The sequence below is a fragment of the Scyliorhinus canicula genome, chromosome 17 (genome assembly GCF_902713615.1).
Source record: "Scyliorhinus canicula chromosome 17, sScyCan1.1, whole genome shotgun sequence".
NCBI lineage: Eukaryota > Metazoa > Chordata > Chondrichthyes > Carcharhiniformes > Scyliorhinidae > Scyliorhinus > Scyliorhinus canicula.
The window spans coordinates 65,491,309-65,513,638 of NC_052162.1; the positions used below are offsets into that span (position 1 = coordinate 65,491,309).

Sequence of the window (22,330 nt, forward strand, 5' to 3'; positions counted from 1 at the left end):
CCCCCGATCATGCCACTGGACACGATTTCGCTGATTCTGAAGCGGGACAAGAACCTGGAGCTGTGTGGGTCCTACAGGCCGATATCCTTGTTGAATGTGGACGCCGAACTGCTGGCCACAATTTTGTCCTCCAGGATTGAGCATTGCGTTCCGGACGTTATTGGGGAGGACCAGACGGGGTTTGTTAGGGGTAGGGTGTTGGTGGCCAATGTAAGAAGGTTGTTAAATGTGATCATGATGCCTCTGGAAGGTAGGGAGGTGGAGGTAGTGATCGCAATGGATGCAGAAAAGGCTTTTGATCGGGTAGAATGGGATTATCTGTGGGTGGTACTGGGACAGTTTGGATTTGGGCGGGGCTTTATTGACTGGGTCAGGTTGCTGTATCAGGCTCCTGTGGCAAGTGTGCGGATGAATAGGACAACATCGGACTTTTTGAGACTGCACCGGGGGACGAGACAGGGATGCCTCCTCTCCCCACTGTTGTTCGCACTAGCTATAGAGCCATTGCCAAATGCTCTGAGATCCTCAAGGGGCTGGAAGGTGCTGATCCGGAGGGGGGGGTGGAGCACAGAGTCTCGTTCTATGCAGACGACCTGCTTCTGTATGTATCGGACCCATTAGAGGGGATGGAGGAAATCATGAGGATTCCAAGGGAATTTGGCCGGTTTTCGGGGTTAAGCTAAATATGGGGAAAAGTGAGTTATTTGCGGTCCAGGCGAGGGGACAGGAGAGGCGATTGGGAGAGCTGCCGTTTAGATTAGTAGGGGGAAGCTTTAGGTACCTAGGCATTCGAGTAGCCCGGGAATGGGACCGGCTTCATAAATTAAATCTGACCCGGCTAGTAGACCAAATGAAGGACGATTTTCGGGGATGGGACGCGCTCCCGTTGTCATTAGCTGTGAAGGTGCAGTTGGTGAAGATGACGGTCCTCCCGAGATTCCTGTTTGTGTTCCAATGTCTCCCCACCTTTATTCCACGGTCCTTTTTGAAACGTGTCAACAAAGTGATCTCTGGCTTTATTTGGGCGGGCAAGACCCCGTGGGTAAGGAAGGTAATGCTTGAGGGGAGAGGGTGGGATGGCGCTGCCAAATTTGAATAACTATTACTGGGTGGCGAATATAGCCATGATCAGGAAGTGGGTGGTGGGGGGTGGGTCGGCATGGGAGCGTATGGAGGCGGCTTCATGCAAGGGCACAAGTTTGGGGGCGTTGGTAACGCGCCTCTGCCATTCCCGCCGGCACAGTACTCCACCAGCCCTGTGGTGGTGGCGGCCCTGAGAATCTGGGGGCAATGCAAGAGACATGTGGGAGCAGAGGGAGCATCGGCTGGTCCCCAATCTGTAATAATCACCGGTTTGCCCCGGGAAGTATGGATGGGGGGTTCCGGATATGGCGGCGAGCAGGGATTGAGAGGATGGGGGATATGTTTATAGAGGGGAGCTTTCCGAATATGAGAATATGGAGGAGAAGTTTGGGTTGGCGAGGGGTAACAAATTCAGGTACTTGCAGGTGCCGGACTTCCTTTGTAAACAGGTGTCAACCTTCCCGCTCCTACCGCGAAGGAGAATTCAGAGCAGGGTAGTTTCCAGAGGGTGGGTAGCAGAAGGGAGCATCTCGGACAGTTACAAGGAACTTATGGGGTCAGAGGAGATGCAGACCGAGGAGCCGAAGCACAAGTGGGAGGAGGAGCTGGGAGGAGAGATAGAGGATGGTTTATGGGCGGAATCGTTGAGTAGAGTCAACGCGTACTCAACATGTGCCAGGCTCAGCCTGATACAATTTAAGGTCGTTCACCGGGCTCGCATGACAGTGGCCCGGATGAGCAGATTCTTTGAGGTGAAAGACAGGTGTGCAAAATATGCGGGAGGACCAGCGAACCATGTCCACATGTTCTGGCATGTCTGAAGCTTAGGGGATTTTGGCAGGGGTTTGCAGATGTCATGTCCACGGTGTTAAAAACAAGGGTGGCAACGAGTCCAAATGTGACGATTTTCGGGGTGTCGGAAGACCCAGGAATCCAGGAGGAGAAAGAGTCAGGCGTTCTGGCCTTTGCTTCCCTGGTAGCCCGGAGACAGATACTTTTAGCTTGGAGGGACTCAAAGCCCCCGAAGTCGGAGTCCTGGCTATTGGACATGGCTCGCTTTCTCTATTTGAGAAAAGCAAGTTCGCCTTGAGAGGGTCACTGTTAGTGTTCGCCCGGAGGTGGCAACCGTTCGTTAACTTCTTTGCGGAAAATTAATCGTCAGCAGAAAGGGGGGGTTTAGTTTACCTTAGAGTAGGGGGTTAATAAAGGTGGGACCTGTAAGGGAGGGAGATGGCTTTTGCACTATGTTTATAGTTCCATGTACATTGTTTATTGTGTTGTTATAATACCAAAAAATACCTCAATAAAATATTTATTAAAAAAGCAACATGATTCAGACATCAGTCCTTGCTTAGCTTTCCTTTTCCTATTCACGCCACTAATTCCTGTTACCTTGTGACCCTGATAATTAATTTCGCACAGGTAACAAACAACTCGAGTCACGCATCTAAAATTATTACTACCAAGAACTCATACACAATGCACAAAAGAATTGACAGCACAAAATATAAAAATATTTCTATTTCCCCAAATTTTCCACAGATTAACCATAATCCCTACAATATCACATACATGACTAGCATTCTAGTTGTATATCTTCTTCAGTGCTGAGGAAAAGACCATATAGACCAGCAAAATTATAAAACACTCTGTAGTAAACTGCTAAAAATGGATCCACCGAATAACTGACAATCGTTCAGCTTTGCTGCCTGAATCAATCAGAAAAAAATCCTCTGAAACCCATTTTGGTAACTCCTAATAATGTATGTTTCCTATCTGAGACAACATTGTAAAGTAAATGGGACTAAAGAAAAGATTTCACTTGAGCGATAGTCAAAGCCATATATATATGCTCAATTTGCAGTTACTGGACGCATTGGCCCTGATATTTGTAGAGGGGGAGGCTAGGGGCATGTTTGAAAGGGAAATCCAAAATCCCAGGAAGGTGAGGTTTAATGACAGAACTTCATTACATTTTTAAATTCCATTTCCCACAGGCTGGCCGCCTGTCTGGTGGGAAACTGAGCTGGCAGCTTACAGTCATGGGTCGTTGATCTCAGCCTCTGGCAGTTAGGAAAAGTTAAAGATGACTCAACACTGCAAGGCATAAGGGGTTTTGCAAAGATTGGGGGCTTAAGGGAAGGTTAATGGGGTGGGGGTGGGACAGGAATTGCAGGGCATTAGCCTGAGTCTGGTAGAGGGAGTTGGCTGGTCATAGCAGAAAGTAGAAGCACACTTCCTGGCTGTATAAGGGTAAGCAAAGCTGATTCAGCCACTGTTGCTACCTCCATTTAGATGAGTTTTCTGTGCCCTGAGAAACCGAGAAGGCCAGTGTTGAATTCAAACCAACCTCTCAGCTGCACTATGGGAGCCTGATTTCAATATTATAATAAACTATTCCGCCTCGAGAATGGGATAAAACACAGCATGCAACCCAGTGCTATAAAAATGACATGTATCTTTTCTGCAAGTTATTTGGTCTGGAAAGAGCATTTTGAGCGTTAAATTGCCTTTCCGTAGAGTATGGGAAGGTGCTTTCATTCCACAGACTGTTCACAAAGTAAGTACCAATAACACTGTGACCTGGATTTTGCATTCAGCAGTGAACAAATGTCATTTGCAGTTGCCCACAGAATTTACATTGTGATTTGCAGTAATCAATTGAAATGGCATAGCACCCTCTACAGGAGATCTGGGACTTATGTGAACAGGCCAAGCATCAGTGTTTCTATTCAGCTAATCCAATTGAAAAATCCTTACTGGGATATGCAGACTCTAAACCAGGCAATGCAAGTTGGAATCTTTATTGCATTGTAAAATCGTACTTAAAGAGTGACGAGATGCGAGACAAAAATAGTGTTTTTAAAAATTATTTGTATTTTTAATCTCCCAACATTAATTGAAAAGTGAATGAGTGAGACTCCACATATGGAAAAGCAACTTAAGGTTGTAGTAATTAAGACTTGTGCGGCTGAAAATCCACTTCCATTTGAGTGGAGAGGCTCTAAATTTTTTGGAATGTTTACTAGGCATATACAATTTCATACCTGTCATTTGTTTGAATACTGAGACTCCCAGCAAGGTGGCAAAATGTGTGGAGGAGCAGGATAATTCAGATAGCAATTCCCTGATTTCCATGTATAATTTGAATGCAGGCACTGGAAGTTGCAGTCTGATTCGCTTCATAAAAAAAATGAAAGCTGATAGCCTCATCGTTATTCTTGCCCAGAATCCGGGTTCTCATCTGCACCCGCAGGGACTCTTACTCATGTGTGGAACCCCCTTGAGTGAAAACACAGCGGTTAAATTGACCGCCTCAGCTTTCAGACAGTCAAATCTAGTAATAGATATCAATTATATTCTCAATGTAAACTTGGAAATTCTTCTGGTCATCTATAAGAACCTTGCTAGACCTAAGAACCCATGTTCATATGTAGTTTCAGGACTTCAGAAATGAACATGTTGGTACAATGCACATCTTAATCTGTACCATAGGTGATGTACCATTTACTATGCTTCATGATAGTTATGCAAAGGCGATTTATGTTCTGATGATGGTCAGAATTAAACTATATTTTGTTTTCCATAATATTTGCATAGATGTATTTTTGATTAACTTAGAGTGCAGAGTACATAATTTCTTCAGTGTATGCAGAAACACTTAAACCTGATTAGAGTTGAGTGTTCGCAGGGAAAATTAACTTTTAATTAGATGTAGAATGTTAAATTTTTTTTGTTTCATTCTTTGTTGGCATGTTCACTTAGTTGAGGGATATCTAGGCTTGGTGTTTCTACTGTCCTTCCTCAGTTTTGTGTGTTGACAACAGAAAATGAGATGTTAATCCATTGTGATGGATTTTCTTAGTAATGGAATACAATGTTGTGAAAGTCCCCTCGCTGCCTCTTAGTTCTGATATGAAACACAGCCTTTCTGAATTTTCATTTGGAGTGATGCCTTCTTAATTATGGAAATTCAAACACGTTAACTTCTCATCATGTGTCCCTATCATTGTTCAAAGACCAGAGATGCTGACAACAATTATCAGGCTTTATTTATCAATAATAATTGCTTATTGTCACAAGTAGGCTTCAATTAAGTTACTGTGAAAAGCCCCTACTCGCCACATTCCAGCACCTGTTCGGAGGCCAGTACGGGAATTGAACCCGCGCTGCTGGCATTGTTCTGCATTGCTAGCCTGCTATTTAGCCCAGTGTGCTAAACCAGTAATAGTATAAAACGAAACCAACCTCATCCACCTTAAGCTATCCTCTCTCCTCTAGAAGATTTGTGAATTACCTTTTCGTAATGTAATTCAGAGTGATCGTTAAAAATTCATTTGACAGTGTAGAACAGTAATATTTTATGACAATGTGGAATTGAGCCTTGTATGATGTGTTTATCACATTTAATTTTGTTGAAAATTGTTATTGCCTTACTTAAACCCTTTTTTTAAAAAAAAAAGTAAATTAAATTTGCATTCTGGGTTCCCTCAGATAAACTTATATACAGACAAATATTCTTGATCAAAACAACTGACGATAGTGAGAACATATCGAGCGGCTGTCACAAGTAGTGGTCTTGTAATGAACTGTGACAGTTTCTTGCAGAGGATAATTTTGGCTTGTGTACTAGTAGAATATGAAGGATAAATTATAATAAGGCATATTATGTTTCAACATGTGCGATCCATCTTTAACAGTCCTACCAAAGAAAAATAACATTGCACTTCTTTCCATTATTTGACTTGCTCCACTAACATGCTGTGAAGCTTAAATCATTAATGACATTATGTTATTCTGAATCTTGTGCCAGTGTACTGATTCTGATGGGCAGATTTTTTATTTACGGTGCCTGACAATAGCCCTTAAACCAATTTATACAAATGAGCTGTGACTTTTTTTGAAATGTGGGTTTCGCATCAACTGAAATTAAAATTGAGCTGCTCCACAGCAGGTTTGTGCACACACTAGAACCTTCGGAACAAAAATGCATAATTTGGAACTGAAAGAATGGCTGCCAGGTTTTTCAGTCGATCAAACGGCTCATATCTGCATCTAAGCAAATACATGAGCAAGAGCAGCATAGAGTCTTGTGAATAGTGTTATTACAGCGAACCGATCAGTCCGAGGGGCAGTTATTGAAGAGTCTTGTAGCTGTGGGGCAGAAGCTGTTCCTAGGTATGGACGTGCGGGTCTACCGGAGGTCCGGCGGCGGGTGTGGGATGTCGGTGGAGTCATGTCAGGTCATCGGGTCCGGTCTTTGAGGTTCGGACGATCCTCAAATGTGTAAGGAAACATAGAAGAACATTATTAGTAATTATATAAGAAGTGGAAAATCGTTTTAGTAGTTTAGAACGGTGATAGGAGATAAAAGAAAAGGGTCTGGGGGAGAGAGCTCGCAGAGAGTCGCCATTCTCTGGCGCCATCATGGATCAAATCACAATTCTCTTAAAGTTAAGGTTCAGTCAGCAGCTAGGAAGACACATGCAATGTTAGTATTTATGTCGAGAGGGCTAGAATACAAGACCAGGGATGCACTTCTGGGTCAGACCCCATTTGGAGTAGTGTGATCAGTTTTGGGCTCCATAACTGGTCTGATTAGTAAGTTTGGGGACGATACTAATCCGAACAAATGTGAGGTAATGCATTTTGGAAGCTCTAATACAGGTAGGGAATATACAGTGAATGGTAGAACCCTCAAGAGTATTGACAATCAGAGAGATCTAGGTGTACAGGTCCACAGGTCACTGAAAGGGGCAACACAGGTGGAGAAGGTAGTCAAAAAGGCATACGGCATGCTTGCCTTCATTGGCCGGGCATTGAGTATAAAAATTGGCAAGTCATGTTGCAGCTGAAAAGAACCTTAGTTAGCCCACACTTGGAGTATAGTGCTCAATTCTGGTTGTCACACTACCAGAAGGATGTGGAGGCTTTAGAGAGAGGGTGCAGAAGAGGTTTACCAGGATGTTGCCTGGTTTCGAGGGCATTAGATATGAGGAGAGCTTGAATAAACTTGGTTTGTTCTCACTGGAACGAAGGAGGTTTAGGGGCGACCTGATAGAGGTCTACAAAATTATGAGGGGTTTAGGCAGAATGGATAGTCAGAGATTTTTTCCCAGGGTAGAAGGGTCAATTACTAGGGGGCATAGGTTTAAGGTGCGAGGGGCAAGGTTTAGAGGAGATGTACGAGGCAAGTTTTTTTACACAGGGTAGTGGATGCCTGGAACTCGATGCCGGAGGAGGTGGTGGAAGCAGGAACGATAGTGACGTTTAAGGGGCATCCTGAAAAATACATAAATAGGATGGGAATAGAGGGATACAGACCCCGGAAGTGTAGAAGATTTTAGTTTAGACTGGCAGCATGGTCGGTGCAGGCTTGGAGGGCCGAAGGGCCTGTTCCTGTGCTGTACTTTTCTTATTTGTTCTTTAAGCGATGCCGACAGCAGAGCAAATTAAAGGGATAAACGGTACACAGTGGATGCTGGAAATCTGAAAATAAAAATAGAAAATGCTAGAAAAAGAGATTCAGCAGGTTAGGCAGCATCTGCGTAGAGAGAGCAAGTGTTAACATTTTGGGTCCACGACCTTCACCTGAAAAGTTACTCTGTTTTCCTTTCTCTACTCAGATGTTGCCAAACCTGCTGAGTTGTTTTTTTTACAGTTAAAGGAGGTTGATTTTATTTTTCTTAAATTTCTGATTGTTTTCTTGTTTGAAGGTGAAACTGAAGTTATTACAGAGAGTGATTATCAAAATGGCCATACCATAACTGGAGTGCTTGAACAAGGGAATGTTGGTAGAATGCCTCGGGAAAAGATGGTTTACATGGCAGTCAAAGATCCATCTCAGGAAGATGACATTAGTAAGAAATTCTATGTACGGTTTCTTTTTTAAGTGCTCAATTAAAGGCAAACTATATCTTAATTAGAAATAATGAATTTAGCTCTGTTGCTTAGAATTCTAGAGCAAGCGTTGTATTATTGTTAGATAACCACTTATTTGAATCATTTCTCAGAAAGAAGTGACATTTGCTCTTTCATGGAACATTGTAAACCTATTACCTGAGTCTTTTGTCCAGCCTGAGACTTTAATGTTTACTGACTTGCTGTATTTTTTTTAGAGTTAGAAGAAATAACTTTTTTACTAAAAAAAAATTGTAATGTGACAGTACATGTAACAAAATAAATTGAAATAGGATAGAAGAATGTACTAGTTGGGGAAAGTGTCTACATTTTCAATATAGTTCATTTTTATGGTACACCATCAAGCTAAATGGCTGACTTGCTGTGTCACTTGATTAATTTCAATTTAGTACAAGTATTTTGGAATGTGAAAATGTAAAAAACCAAATTGATATTTTGGAAAAGATCATTTATCAAATTTGATATAACTAACTGCTTTGGATTGCGATAGATTTCTAAACCATATTTTTAAGTGGACCTCCTGTATAAGATATATGGATTTCTCTAAGAATATCAAATTTTCTTGCACTTTATAAAGCAGTTTGTGTAAACTAATCATCACACTTTCGGTTAATTTGGCACTGATATGACTTTTTCTGGGGTAAAAGAAATTGTGAATGCTGGAAATTCAGTGCAATTGTGTTAGTCCTGAAAAAAATAATGATGTTTCAGGCAGACACCCTTCATCAGAATTGATACACGGAAGATAACTTTAATGGATAGACAACAATTAAAAAAGGGACTTGGGAGAGCACAGTAAGTTATTTTAAAGAGACCGAAATGGGCTTAAAAGCCTAGAACAGATTGTAAAATTTGGGGGAAAAGTTTGACATTTTGCGTGACACATGTAATCTCAATTAGTTACTCAGCTACTTTAGATAGTCATATTCTTCCCTACATTTGTCCTTTCCTCTCCCTTTTTATTGGTCAATCCTTATGCAGAACTCTGTACCCTGTGTGTACCATTTGTAACAAATGGGTAGTGTGTTTTATCGTTTTTTGGGTCCTCATTTTTAATTTCAGAAAATAGACTATTGCATAAAAGCATACTTGTATTAGTTGAAGAATTGGGTTATGCTGAATTTGAGAGAATAACACAACAGGACTGAGTGTAAGATATATTGCATTAATGACAAAGGCACAATAACTTGTATTTTTCAGAGTAAGTTTCTGGCAACTTAATTGATGTAAATGTACGGTTACATTACCACTAGGAAAAGGCATCTGTGATACATATTTCTTAAATATTAAATTTGAGTTGGGGGAATTGATGTCTACAGTACATTTTAACATATTACTTTAAACACCTACAATGGTGTCAAGTACTTCAATGTAACCTAGATCTTTCCCTATAGACCCTGACTGCATTTATTAAAGCTACGGCCAGCGTATTGTCTTCCAGTGCTCACCAATGTGCTTTCCGTTGATGCATTTTTATTTATTCCTGTCATGGGATGTGGGCACTGCTGGGCCGGCATCAAATGCCCATCCCTAATTACCCATGAACTGAGTGGCTTGCTCAGCCATTTTAGAGGGGTAGTTCAAAAGTCAATCACATTGCTATGGGTTTGGAGTCACATGTGGGCTTGACCGTGGAAGGATGGCCGATTTCTTTCCCTAAAGGACATTAGTGAATGAACCCAGATGGGCTTTTAACGACAATCAACAATGGTTTCATTAGACTGTTAATTCCAGATTTTATTGAATTCAAACTTCTTGATCTGATGTATTGGATTCAAGTCTGTGTTCCCAGAGCATTACCCTGGGCCTCTGGATGACTAGTCCATTGAAAATACCACTGCGACACCACTTCTCCTGTAAATTAAATTTGCCTTGTTTTAAATTTTACAATTGTGCTAGATTTTAAGGGAGCAATATGTAATCTTCATCTAATTCGGTAGGTTTGCTCATTTTTCAATTAACTTTTTAAAAATTGGAAACCCTTAATCACTTTTGACTGAAGTACTATTTGTGTGTTATTCAGGCTGTGCTGATATTGCTGATGAAGTTTACATGGAGGTCATTGTTGGAGATGAGGAGGCAACAACGGTGCATGAAACACAGATTGAGGATTCCAGCATCAGTAAAGCCTTTGTACCTGTTGCATGGGCTGCTGCATATGGTAAGAAATAGGCAGGCTTTATGACACAAAATGACATTTTTTCACTATCAAGATTAAACCTTTTATTTGATGCGTATCCAGGCTTTTTAAATGTATCTGGATAAGGGGTATGGGGAGTCTATTCCATGCATTAATAGATGGTTCACCAGAGTACCGGTGAATGGCTAGTATAACTTTACGTAACGGAGACATACATGTCGAGACAACTATAGATCAGTCAACTTAACATCAGTGGTAAGTAAGTCCCTACAAAAGGAGAAAATATAAAAGTATTTTGGGACCAAAGATATAATAATGTAGTGTCAGCATAGATTTCAAAAGGGAAAATCTTGCTTAAAACCAACTCATTGAATTATTTGAGGAGGTGGAGGAAACAAATAATAGACAAGGGTAATGAGTAGATGTAAATTTCTTTAAGTTTTCAAAAGTACTTCAATAAGACATCACATAAACTGATCACTACAGTCAGAATATGTGGAGTCAAGACATAAAGAGTAGGTTGGATAGCTAGCTGGCTGTGAGACTGAAATCAGAGAGTAGATGTGGAGGGCAGCTATTCAGAGTGGCCGCAGTTGTAAAGTGGGGTCCCAAAAGGATCAATGCTGGGACCACTGCTTATAACTTATGAGGATTTAGACTTTTGAAATCAAAAGCACAATCTCTAAATCTGTGATTACACCAAATTTGGATAATTAATATTGAAGATCGCAACAAATTAAATGAAGACATTAATAAACTTGCACAGTATACATATAATTGACAAATTCGTTGCAACACAAATTGTAAGATAATACAATTTAGTTTCTTGGTAGTAGTATTGTTGGAAAAAAAATACATGCTGTCATATCTTTTCACCTTGCACTCAAAAGGACAAATTCACAAGATTACCAAATCTCAAAGGAAACAGCAATTTGTACTGCATAGGAGGGTACTGATTGGTTGGCAAGTGGACTAAATGGTGGAGGCACTCCCATGAAGAATGCACCATGGGAACAGTTAACTGTCAAGCATTTGTTTACATTCAAATCAAGCAGGTCACCTCTGGTCAAGACATTGCCATGGGGAATAGAACCAAAGATTGGCTGTTCCCAAGCTTTTGTTCAGTTCAACTAGATAAGTTCATGCATTGTGTCTTTTTCACTTTTCCGTACAAATTGTTGTTCCCTTTAAGATTTGTTATTCTTGTGAATCTGCCCTGATGAGTGCAAGACAAAAAAGCTTTGACAGCTTCTTTGTTTTTTCAGTAATATATTTTGGTGAGAAAAATAAGGAGGTTGCATATTATTGGGTGGCTTGGTAGCACAGTGTTTAGCACTGTTACTTCACAGCTCCAGGGTTCCAGGTTCGATCCCCGTCTTGGGCCACTGTCTGTGCGGAGTCTGCACATTCTCCCCATGTCTGCGTGGGTTTCCTCCGGGTGTTCCGGTTTCCTCCCACAGTCCAAAATGTGCAGGTTAGGTGGATTGGCTGCTAAAAAAAATTGCCCCTCGTGTCCAAAATGGTTAGGTGTGGTTACTTATGGGAATAGGGTGGAGGTGTGGGCTTAAGTGGGGTGCTCTTTCCAAGGGCCAGTGCAGACTCGATGGGCCGAATGGCTTCCTTCTTCTGCACTGTAAATTCTATGATCTATGATTACTTGGGGAAATAATTTAAATGGGAATAGACAAGCAAAGAGAAATGGGAGTACAACTGCAACTAAAAGTAGTAACAGATGTTAATAAGGCTATTTAAAAAAAATAAAGTAAACTAAACATTTTATGGTTTATTTCTAGAGGGATAGAATTGAAAAGTAGTGAAATTACACCAAACTTGTATCGAACCTTGGTTAGACCATGCAGCGAGTACTGTTTTCAATTTAGTGCACCATAGTATGTAAAGAATACCTGGAGAGGGTGCAAAAAACTATTTGCAAGAATGATACCCAAAATATGAAGTTATGTATACCTATCAAAGAATGATCAGGTTGGATTTCAGGACAGAAAAATAGAGATTGTTAAAATTGTGATCAATGGCCACCTTTTGTCTGTTCTATGTATTATCCTGATGTTTCAGAGATACAATTCTGAGCAGGATGGCACATCTGAGCTTGCTGGCTTCATTTGAAGCAGTTAGAATTGTCTGACTAGACCAAGAACAGATATTGGGGTCTTGTTCGACCCCAAGCTAAGTTTTTAAATCCCACTTCCTATCCATTGTCAAAGTTGCCTATTACCACCCACGTCAATAATGCTGAAACCCTGATCCATGCTTTTGTCACCCTATCCGGTTTATCTCCGTGTGGAAAATAGGAATGAGTACATGAGGAAAGTTAGAAGCCATTTGGAGGGGAAAATAGTCTGAGTAAATGTTTGAACCATTTTCTCCATAGTTGGTGAAACATTGGAGAAACAAGCACTTTGTTGCGTGAGGAGTTAAGTATGAAGAAATTATTTTTATACCTTTGTTAACATTTTTTTTAAAGTTATGCTTAAACCAGATTTGAAAGTTACATGTGAAGAATTGTTCTGAAATCCATGAAGACAAAGTAAATTTATTTGTGAATTTTTGCAATATAATTGCTGGATTACTACTATATTCCTTACGGCCACTTTTCTAACCGTAGTTGTGCCAATGTTTGGATCTGGTTAACCTCATCTTTGCCTTTGGCCCCAGTCATTTCTTGGCTCAATTCACAGAAATTCTTCAAACATAAAGACTGAATTCCTCAGACTTAACTTTTGCAAGGAAATGCCAGCACTTATAGAAATAAAAATAAATTTTTGATCCCAATATATATTTTGCATTGCAAAATGTTTATATATATGACACCGCAAGGGAAACTTTTATTGGTATTCTACATGCAAGTTATGTTTTTAAAAATTGTATTGTTTTCCTCAAGGTAATAATTTTGAAGCAAAGATAGAAAATAAGAATGGCACTTCGAGTCAGTTCCTACAAATAAGCGATAGCACAAGCACTACCAGAGCGCTAAAGCAAAAAGCAAGGAAGAAGAGGAGGGGTGAAGGCAGACAGTGGCATACAGGTAAGTACATCTACTCATTGGCAATCAGTAGTTATTTTGTGACATGAGAAACAACTGTTTGAGGGAGTGAAATTTCTCTCTTCAAATTTCAATGAGCGACAATGTTTCAAAGCACATTTTCAAAAAACAATATTTACTCATCAGACTTTTTAAAAAATCTCTTTATTCTCATTTTCCACATTTTCATCAAATCAACAACAAAAGAAAACAAACAAAAAAACAAATGCAGTAAAAATCCCCCAAGCAGCATCCCCTTCAATATACAAACCCAAACATCATCCGTACATTCCAAGTAAAAAAACAAAAGAAAATTAAACAATATACTCAAAACCAACAATAACCCCACCCCCCTAATATTCGATGCAACCAATTCTTGGAAGTGCATGATAACAGTCCCCATGAATTGTAGAACCCTTCCTTCATCCCCCTCAGCTCAAATGTCACCATCCCGAGAGTCAGAAAGTCTAGTAGATCCCCCTACTAAACCGAGATACTCATCAGACTTAACACAGTTTATTAAAAAGAACATACGTAAATCGATCCTGATGTCCACTATCCTGTGTGCAGCTCAGGAATTGCACTGAGTTTAAATGTGCCTCACTGGGAAAAATTAAGATGTTGGTCGTCATTAAACATTTGGTGTCTAAGTATGATACAATTGGTATTATCCAAAAGGCATTCCCCCTTTCCTGTATGGTATACCATCATTGCGCCCAGCTTGAAGCCTGTTATTTTGACTTTTCCAGCTGTGAAAAATATTGACATTTCTTGCCAGCAACATTTCCATCTTCACACCTTTCTCAATGACCTCGGCAGACACTCAGGCTTTGGGTTTGAGGGAATGCTTTCTCTTTTATGCAGCAAAATAAGAGGTAATCACAAGGTGTTTGCGTAAGGCAGACCATCAGCCAGCCTATTTAAAAGTCAGATTTATTTTCAAAAGTTCATTTAAAATTCAAATTTAAAGATCCTAGATTCCTAGCTAGTTCAGTCTACCTTTTGTTTTTCAAACAACAAGAATAAAGTAACTTATATTTTTAACATTATAAAATATGAATTTGAAGGAAGTTTATTCAAATGTTTTTTCTTGTTTTGAAGCTGTCATCATAGGTCCTGATGGACAGCCTATAACCGTATATCCATGTCACATCTGTGGGAAGAAGTTTAAATCCAGGGGTTTCTTGAAAAGGCACATGAAGAACCATCCTGAGCAGAGCACTAAGAAGAAGTATCAGTGCACAGATTGTGACTATACAACAAATAAAAAAGCAAGTTTTCATAATCATCTAGAGAGTCACAAACTCATCAACAAAGGAGAGAAAACATATGAGTATAACGAGTTTGGAAAAAGATTCACTCAGGCAGGAGCACTGACTGCTCACAAACTGGTCACTAGGGAAAAAGAAACCAAAATGCATAAATGTAAATTTTGTGATTATGAGACAGCTGAACAGGGTCTTCTCAATCGCCATCTCTTGGCAGTGCACAGCAAGAATTTCCCGCACATCTGTGTGGAGTGCGGGAAGGGATTCCGTCATCCATCAGAACTCAAGAAACATATGCGAACTCACACAGGGGAAAAACCATACCACTGTCAGTACTGTGAATACAGATCTGCTGATGCTTCTAATCTGAAGACCCATGTGAAAACTAAGCACAGCAATGAGCTGCCATACAAATGTGACCACTGTCCTCAAACATTTTTGGATGACAAAGATCTGCAAAAGCATGCCACTTTATTTCAGGCACATAGGACCCATCAGTGCCCACATTGTGACCACAGAAGCTCTAACTCTAGTGACCTTAAACGCCATATAATATCTGTCCACACCAAGGAATTTCCACACAAATGTGAGGTGTGTGATAAAGGATTTCATCGTCCATCAGAGTTGAAGAAACATATGTCAACTCACAAGGGAAAAAAGCTTCATCAGTGCAGGCACTGTGATTTCAAAATTGCAGATCCTTTTATACTTAGCCGTCATATTCTTTCAGTCCACACCAAGGACCTTCCTTTTAAGTGCAAAAGGTGCAAGAGAGAGTTTCGACAGCAGAGTGAGCTTAAAAAGCACATGAAGACACACAGTGGAAAGAAAGTTTACCAGTGTGAATATTGCGAATATAGCACTACCGATGCTTCAGGTTTCAAACGTCATGTAATATCCATTCACACAAAGGACTACCCTCACCGCTGCGAGTTTTGCAAAAAAGGTTTCCGTAGACCATCAGAAAAGAACCAGCATATAATGCGGCATCATAAAGAGGCTATAATGTGACATACAGGAAAATGTTTTACACAATGTAATAACACAATTAATTGGCACGGCTCGTGAACTGTTTCTCCTGGTCTCAACTTGAATGTTGTTTCTCAACCTACCTTTCATTTTTTGTATTATAAGTTTTTAAAAGGTATGACAGTTGGGCAGAGGAGTCAATTGTACAAATGTTTTGGTTTCTTTACAAAATCTGACTAGTAGTATTCTGGGGGTGCCATAATTGTGAAGCCATTCAGTAAGTTCTCTGTCTTAACAGTTTCAGGTGACTTGAATTTAATTCACATTTAATTGCAAAATATTGTATTCTACAGCTCTGCTATAAAACCCACAATTAGACCCTTCAAAATTGTTTCCATTGTATGGTTAATCCTGGGGAATATCTGATTCATGGAACAGATTTTTATAAATCTGTTTTTAACTTTTTTAAATCAAAAATAAACTCCAATAAATAATGATTTGTAACAAATAGCCTAGCAGGTACAGACCGCTTTCCAAAAAGCTTCATGAAAAGAGTGGTTCAATGGATGAAATGGAACTTTCGATTCACTCCTTACAGTTGCTACAGCTTGTTACAGACTTACAATTTCACACTAAAGCAAGTGTAGCTCTATATAACCAGTGTGAATTAGTACCACACTGCTGAGAGTTGGACTGCTTTTTATTACAGAGCATGTGGTGATTCTGTGCATCCCTTTACAAATACATTTGATCTGCAAATTACTTAACATGGGAGTACTTTATGAATCAAGCAAGTTGGTTCAGGGCTATTTAATGGATACAGATCTTGTTTTGACATTGTTATGCATATAATGTATAAGAAGTGGTATGATGGATATAGTTTTTTAGCTGGTTACTGCTCACACATTAAATGGTTGTTCACTTTGTGAATTTTTAACTTTATTCATTGTGTTGTGGTAGTTTTTGTGTTTTTTCAAATGTTGTCAATTTTTGTTTTGCACCAGCTGAGAACCAGTTGCTCGAGAATTCAAAATGTTCTATTTCCAAAACTCAGAATGTTAATTTAGCAATGCCTCTTAGATTTAAAGAAAAACACTTGTGTTTCATGTGGCTGTAAAGGTTGTACACTCTGTAAAATAAGAGATCTTTTGTCACTGTTCTGTGGGATTACTATTTCTAAATGTTCTTAATGTGATGAGTATATCAATAAAACTGCATCTGTTGCACTGAAAGTTATTTCTTGGTCAATTCCACGTATCCAGTCCGCCGAATCACATTGTGGTTTTGACAAATACTTTCCAAACAGTTGTATTGCCTTACTGTAAATTTATTTAATTCCTGTTGGCTGCATTGAAAATGTAATACAATTTAAATTCCTATGAAATAAGTAATGTTGGAATACATGTTCCTGCACAGATAAAATTGATAGATTTTTAAACAGATGTTCATTTATGCTGATACCCATTCTTGCTAATTCCACCCCCGTGTACCAAATCTCTCCCTCCCATCACCGAGAAGAAAGAATAAATTTGTAAGCTGTGTTAAAATTATACTCTACCCCTTTATGATTAGACAATCCCTGGGTTTGGGTTGAGGGTATAATTGTGAATCCATCAATTACTATCCAGCACCATTTCCTCATTTGTCTGGAATGCTGTCTGCTACTTTTTTTGGTAGGATTGTTAAATATAGGTTGTTTTTTTAATGCCTCCTTTGGAATCCTGTTCTATAGGTCAATGACGTGAAACTTTCACCCTGGCTTCTCAGTTTGTGGGTGACCCCCAAGTCTAAATGCTGGAATAAATGCAGCAGGTCTGGCAGTATCTATGAAGAGAGAAACAGAACTCACATTTCGAGCCAATTTGATTTTTTCAGAGCAGAATTATATAACCGTATTATAAATGGTCCTAGTTTTGTTGTATGTGGTGCAGGCAATATAGTCCATAAATCCATTCGCCGTAAGAATATCGCAATAAAATACATGCCAATTTTATTCCCTTTTAACAGCATAAATAATATTGCTTGTTCGTGGGGCAGCACAGTGGTTAGCACTGTGGCTTCACAGCGTCAGGGTCCAGGTTCGATTCCCGGCTGGGCCACTGCCTGCGGAGTCTGCACGTTCTCCCCGTGTCTGCGTGGGTTTTCTTCGGGTGCTCCGGTTTCCTACCACTAGTCCCAAAAGATGTGCTGTTAGGTAATTTGGACATTCTGAATTCTCCCTTTGCGGGTGTACCCGAACAGGCGCCGGAATGTGACGACTAGGGGCTTTTCACAGTAACTTAATTGCAGTGTTAATGTAAGCCTACTTGTGACAATAAAGATTATTATTATTATTATAAATGCACCTAGGTTTGCAATGGGATACGTATCTCTATTGAAGATAATTTGCTAATCTCAGACACTCTTTCCCAATTTAACAAAATTCATCTGCAATCTTTAACCCTCTTCACAGCTCCTCAGTGCTATACAATTTGGTGTCATCGGCAAATTTAGTTAGTGCCATCAAATCCCACCTTTCAATCATGAATGCATACCCTGAACAGAAGAGTACATAAACATTGAAACCTGAGCTCCTACTTGTAACCACTCCCATTGAGAAGCCACCACCCATTCAAAACTTTATTTTGTTTTTGGTGCGGTAGTCAGTTTGTTATCCATCTTCCTATTTCAACCACACAGCACAAATCTAATTTTCTGAGGCACCTTTTTTGACAATTCAATTAGATAATGTTTACTAGTTCTCCTTGATTCACCACTATAGACAGTTCTTTAAAAAGTTGAATCAAATTTGTCAAACAAGTCCTCTGTTTTCCAAAATTGTGTTGGCTATCCCTCACACGTCTACATGTTTATTTATGATACCCCTTACAAAGTTTTCCCTTAGCTGTCCATTGGAGATTAGCCTAGTCTATAGTTCCTCAGATTTGATTTGACTTGAATCCTTTTTTTGAATAAGGAACCCATTTGGGCATTTCTCCAGTCCTTTGGTATTATCCCAAATTTCAGTCAACCAGGGTGCCCCACCAGACTTTCACAAATTTGCTTGACGTCCTTGGATAAATTAAGCTTTTTATTATTCGGGTAATTTTAATTTGGCTACCACCTTGACTATATGTTCACACACCCAGCTTCCTGTGAGGACTCTAATCTATCTTCCAAGTTTCTCCATTTTCGTCACATCGGCTCAGAAAATGCAATTTCCCAACCTAGTGCTTCATTGTGTCTTCCATTTCCTCCAGAGAGGATTCCTGTCCATCCCAGTATGGTTGGCAAGGCCATCATCCTCATCTTCCACCCAAGTAGCCTCTGTATCCAATGGGTCATCCTCTGCTGTCTCCAACATGACACCACCAGCCCTTCCCCTCCTCATTCAGCTATCAAGAAATACTGTTCCCTCTGTGATACCATGGCCCTCTCCTCAGCACCCCACACCCTCAATACCTACTTCTGTTCCTTTAGCCGCTTTTAATGTCTAAGGCCCAAACACTCCTTACAAGAAAAAAAACAATTTACTTGCACTTATTTCAATTTTGAATGTTGCATTGTCACAAACCATGCTGATATCTGTGAAGGTATCCCAACTTGGAACACTGGTTTGTGGGGGTGTACAGTTTTGTTTTAGAATGGTGTGAGGAGTCGTGAAACTCCAGTGAGCAATCCAGTCATCGTGTAACAATTATTAAAGTCTCTTTATTAAAGGAAAGACAAATAAACAAACCGGACTGCACTATATAGTAGTATATATATATATATGAAGCATAAAACACAACAGTTTATGTAGAATGTACCCCATGTTCCAAAATCTACACAAAATTTGAAGAACACGTGGCATTACCTTCAATGGTGAGCTGGGATGCATGCAGGATATCTCGGCAAAGCTGAACCTCAAAGAAGAATGTCAGGCAAGACGCTTAAAGGCTAGATCAGTGCCATACAAAATTGAACCTAAGGTATGGGCAGAATTAGAACAGTTGGTCAGAAGGGGAGTCCTTGAACCCATTAACATTGAGTGATTGGGCTATGCTGATCATACCCGTGATTACAAAAGGCACTTCTGTACACACTTGAGGTGATTTTAAAAATATTAATCCTGTGCTCTGCTGAACAGTATCCTCTACTACCCCTGATTGATGACCTATTTGCCAGGTTGAATGGAGGCCAATACTTACTTGACCTCCGTCAAGCACATCTTCAAATGCACGTGGATCAAAGTTCACAGCAGTTCCTGACAATTGTGACACACAAAGGGTTATTTTGATACAGAAGATTACCATTTGGCATCACTTCAGCGCCTGTGTTTTCCAATGCGCTATGGACCAAATATTAAGTGCAGTAGATGGAGTCCAGTGTTACCTGGGTGACATCTTAGTTACTGAGAAGAATGAGGAAGAACATCTCTGCAACCTAGATGCCACACTCCAGCGATTAGAATGTTATGGATTAAGAGTCCAAAAAGACTAATCTTTTTCTCTGATTCAGAGAAAAAGACTAAGTTTTCTAATCTTCAATTTAATATCTGGTCATGTAATCCAGTCATTTTCATAGTCAGGGTTGTTAACTGGAAGGGGGGGGGGGGGTTGGGGAGGGTATCTGGAGCATCGCGCCATTCCCAATCGCAGGAAGAAGTGCTGTGACTGGCCCGCAGCAGTGTGCAGGCCTGGAGCCCAGCAAGGAAGGTCACCTCCTCCTGGCATAAGTGCACTCACCCAGGAGCAGATTGTTTTAAAAGTCAATGGAATCCTCTCTCCAGAAGCGGCAGCAGAGAGCAGGTCATGCACCCCATACACTGATGTCACATGCTCTGGGCACAAGAGAGATTCTTCCATTTTGTAGCTGCCAGCAGTGCTGGCATGAACTCCAGGGCTTTGGTTGAATAACCCATGAAGAAGAAGCTGAAAACAGGAACAAAGAAATATAAAGATGATTTCTTGAAGTATGGGTTTATTAATTGGGCCATTGCACATCAGGATGCAAAGTTTGTGTTTGTTATGTGCAGGGAAGTACTGACAAATGAAAGATTTAAAAACCTCAAAAGGCATTTCAAGACTAAGCATAGCAAGTTCAAGGACAAACCTCTTGATTTTTTTCAACATGTGTAGTGAGATCTTCAGCTGAAGTCCTTTGCAGAATACAACATTGACAAAGCAAGTGAGATCGTGAGGATTAAGCAGGCTTATCTGTCATATTAAAAGTAAGCGAAAATGGGTCATGAAATTCGAGTGGTGCAGATCACCAAGGTCAGCTGGAGTGGGTCCTGAAAGGTGGCCGGTTGGTAAAAATGGGTCCTGTGCAAAAAAGTTAGAAATACCGCTAAGGGATTGCAAAAGTGACTGTTGAAAGTCAAAGACATTACTGAGGCACCTACACCTCAAAATGTCAACCCCCTTTTTAGGCTTACTAACTTACTATTGAAGGTTTGATCCTAAAATGGCGTCTATTCTAAAACCCTTGCACAACCTACTGTGTCAAAATAAAACATAGAAATGGGGTATCAATGTGAGAATGCATTCGCGCAAGCCAAAGAGGCACTACTCAAATTAGATGTCCTGACATATTTTGATTCAAATTTACCTCTGCAACTGGTGTGTGACACATCACTTTATGCGGTTGGGGAGTTGGTTTCCCACATAATGTCCACAGGTGAAGAGATTACATGAAGGCCACTGTGCTATTGCAAGGATGAAGGAGATAGCCAGTAGCTACTTTTGGTGGCCAGGGCTAGATGCCAAAATTAAGAAGACAGGAATGTGTTTGCCTCATGCAAAAGTGTGGAACCTGCTGCCATTAGCCCTGTTGCATGCATGGAAATGGCCAGAAGAGACCATGTTGATTATGTCAGACCATTGGAAAGGCACATGTTTCCTGTTTGAGTCGATGCTCACTTGAAATGGCCTGAGTTACCATCATGAAGTCAACATAATCAGAGAAAACAACTGAGAGATTGGGTGAAATTTTCAGCAGATTTTGTTACCCTAAACAACTGCTGAGTGAAATGGGCCACAGTTCATATCTCAAGAATTCATAAACTACTTGAAGGCGATCGGACTTCAACACATCTGGTCCATTCCTGATCACCCTGTCACAAATGGGCTGGCAGAATGTTTTGTACAGATGACGAAACACTCGATAAATGTAACCAGAGAACATGGTTCAAACGTTTGATTCAATTCCTGCTCACATACAGGAGCACTGCGCACTCAACAATCCAAGTTTCTCCGGCAATGCTAATGGTTAAACATCAAATACGCACAGCTTTCGATTTGCTAAAAGCACCCAAGACAAAATAAATTGTTGCAATGAAGCAGCAGGATCAGGTCATACGGTTGAAGAACATGGCCAAACATTGTGTTTTTCACCAGGGTTAAGACGTTCTGGCAAGAAATTATACCATAAGTGAAAAGTGGATTCCTGCCACCACCTTAGCGCAGACAGGTCCAGTCTCCTACAAGGCAAAAATCCGAGATGATGTAATATGGAGCTGGCATGTGGATCGGCTTTTGGTGACGAGAAACAATCCACCGGAGGCAAAACCAACAGACTCCAAATCCAGCTGTACCAAGAGACAGCCTGGACCTTCCTGAGAACGTGACACTAACGAACCAATGAAAACAGCACCTCAATTGTGAATTAAACATCAAGTCAACCTTTCATCACTACGTTGTCTCTGATTAAGATAACCGCTGACGATGCTCACACCCAACCAAAGACACCAGAGGTTGCATCAAGTACTAACTGGTTTAGTACACTGGGCTAAATAGCTGGCTTTTAAAGCAGACCAAGGCAGGCCAGCAGCATGGTTCAATTCCTGTACCAGCCTCCCTGAACAGGCGCCGGAATGTGGCGACTAGGGGCTTTTCACAGTAACTTCATTTGAAGCCTACTTGTGACAATAAGCGATTTTCATTTCAT

General features: G+C 40.4%; 1 protein-coding gene across 6 annotated transcripts in view; it reads left to right on the forward strand.

Moving 5' to 3' along the window:
• znf711 (zinc finger protein 711) overlaps positions 1-16,653 on the forward strand; it is a 58,577-nt gene extending 41,924 nt beyond the window's left edge. For 3 of the 6 annotated variants that reach the window (XM_038774146.1, XM_038774147.1, XM_038774150.1), the window contains 5 exons: positions 7,800-7,943; positions 10,028-10,165; positions 12,534-12,575; positions 13,044-13,187; positions 14,286-16,653. In XM_038774146.1, coding sequence (XP_038630074.1) covers positions 7,800-7,943; positions 10,028-10,165; positions 12,534-12,575; positions 13,044-13,187; positions 14,286-15,463 — 1,646 coding nt within the window. In that variant the 3' untranslated portion in view covers positions 15,464-16,653. Of the gene's footprint in view, positions 1-7,799; positions 7,958-10,027; positions 10,166-12,533; positions 12,576-13,043; positions 13,188-14,285 lie in introns of those variants that run through there. The other 3 variants (XM_038774151.1, XM_038774149.1, XM_038774148.1) reach the window with 3 other exon arrangements.
• Positions 16,654-22,330: the final 5,677 nt, after the last annotated feature.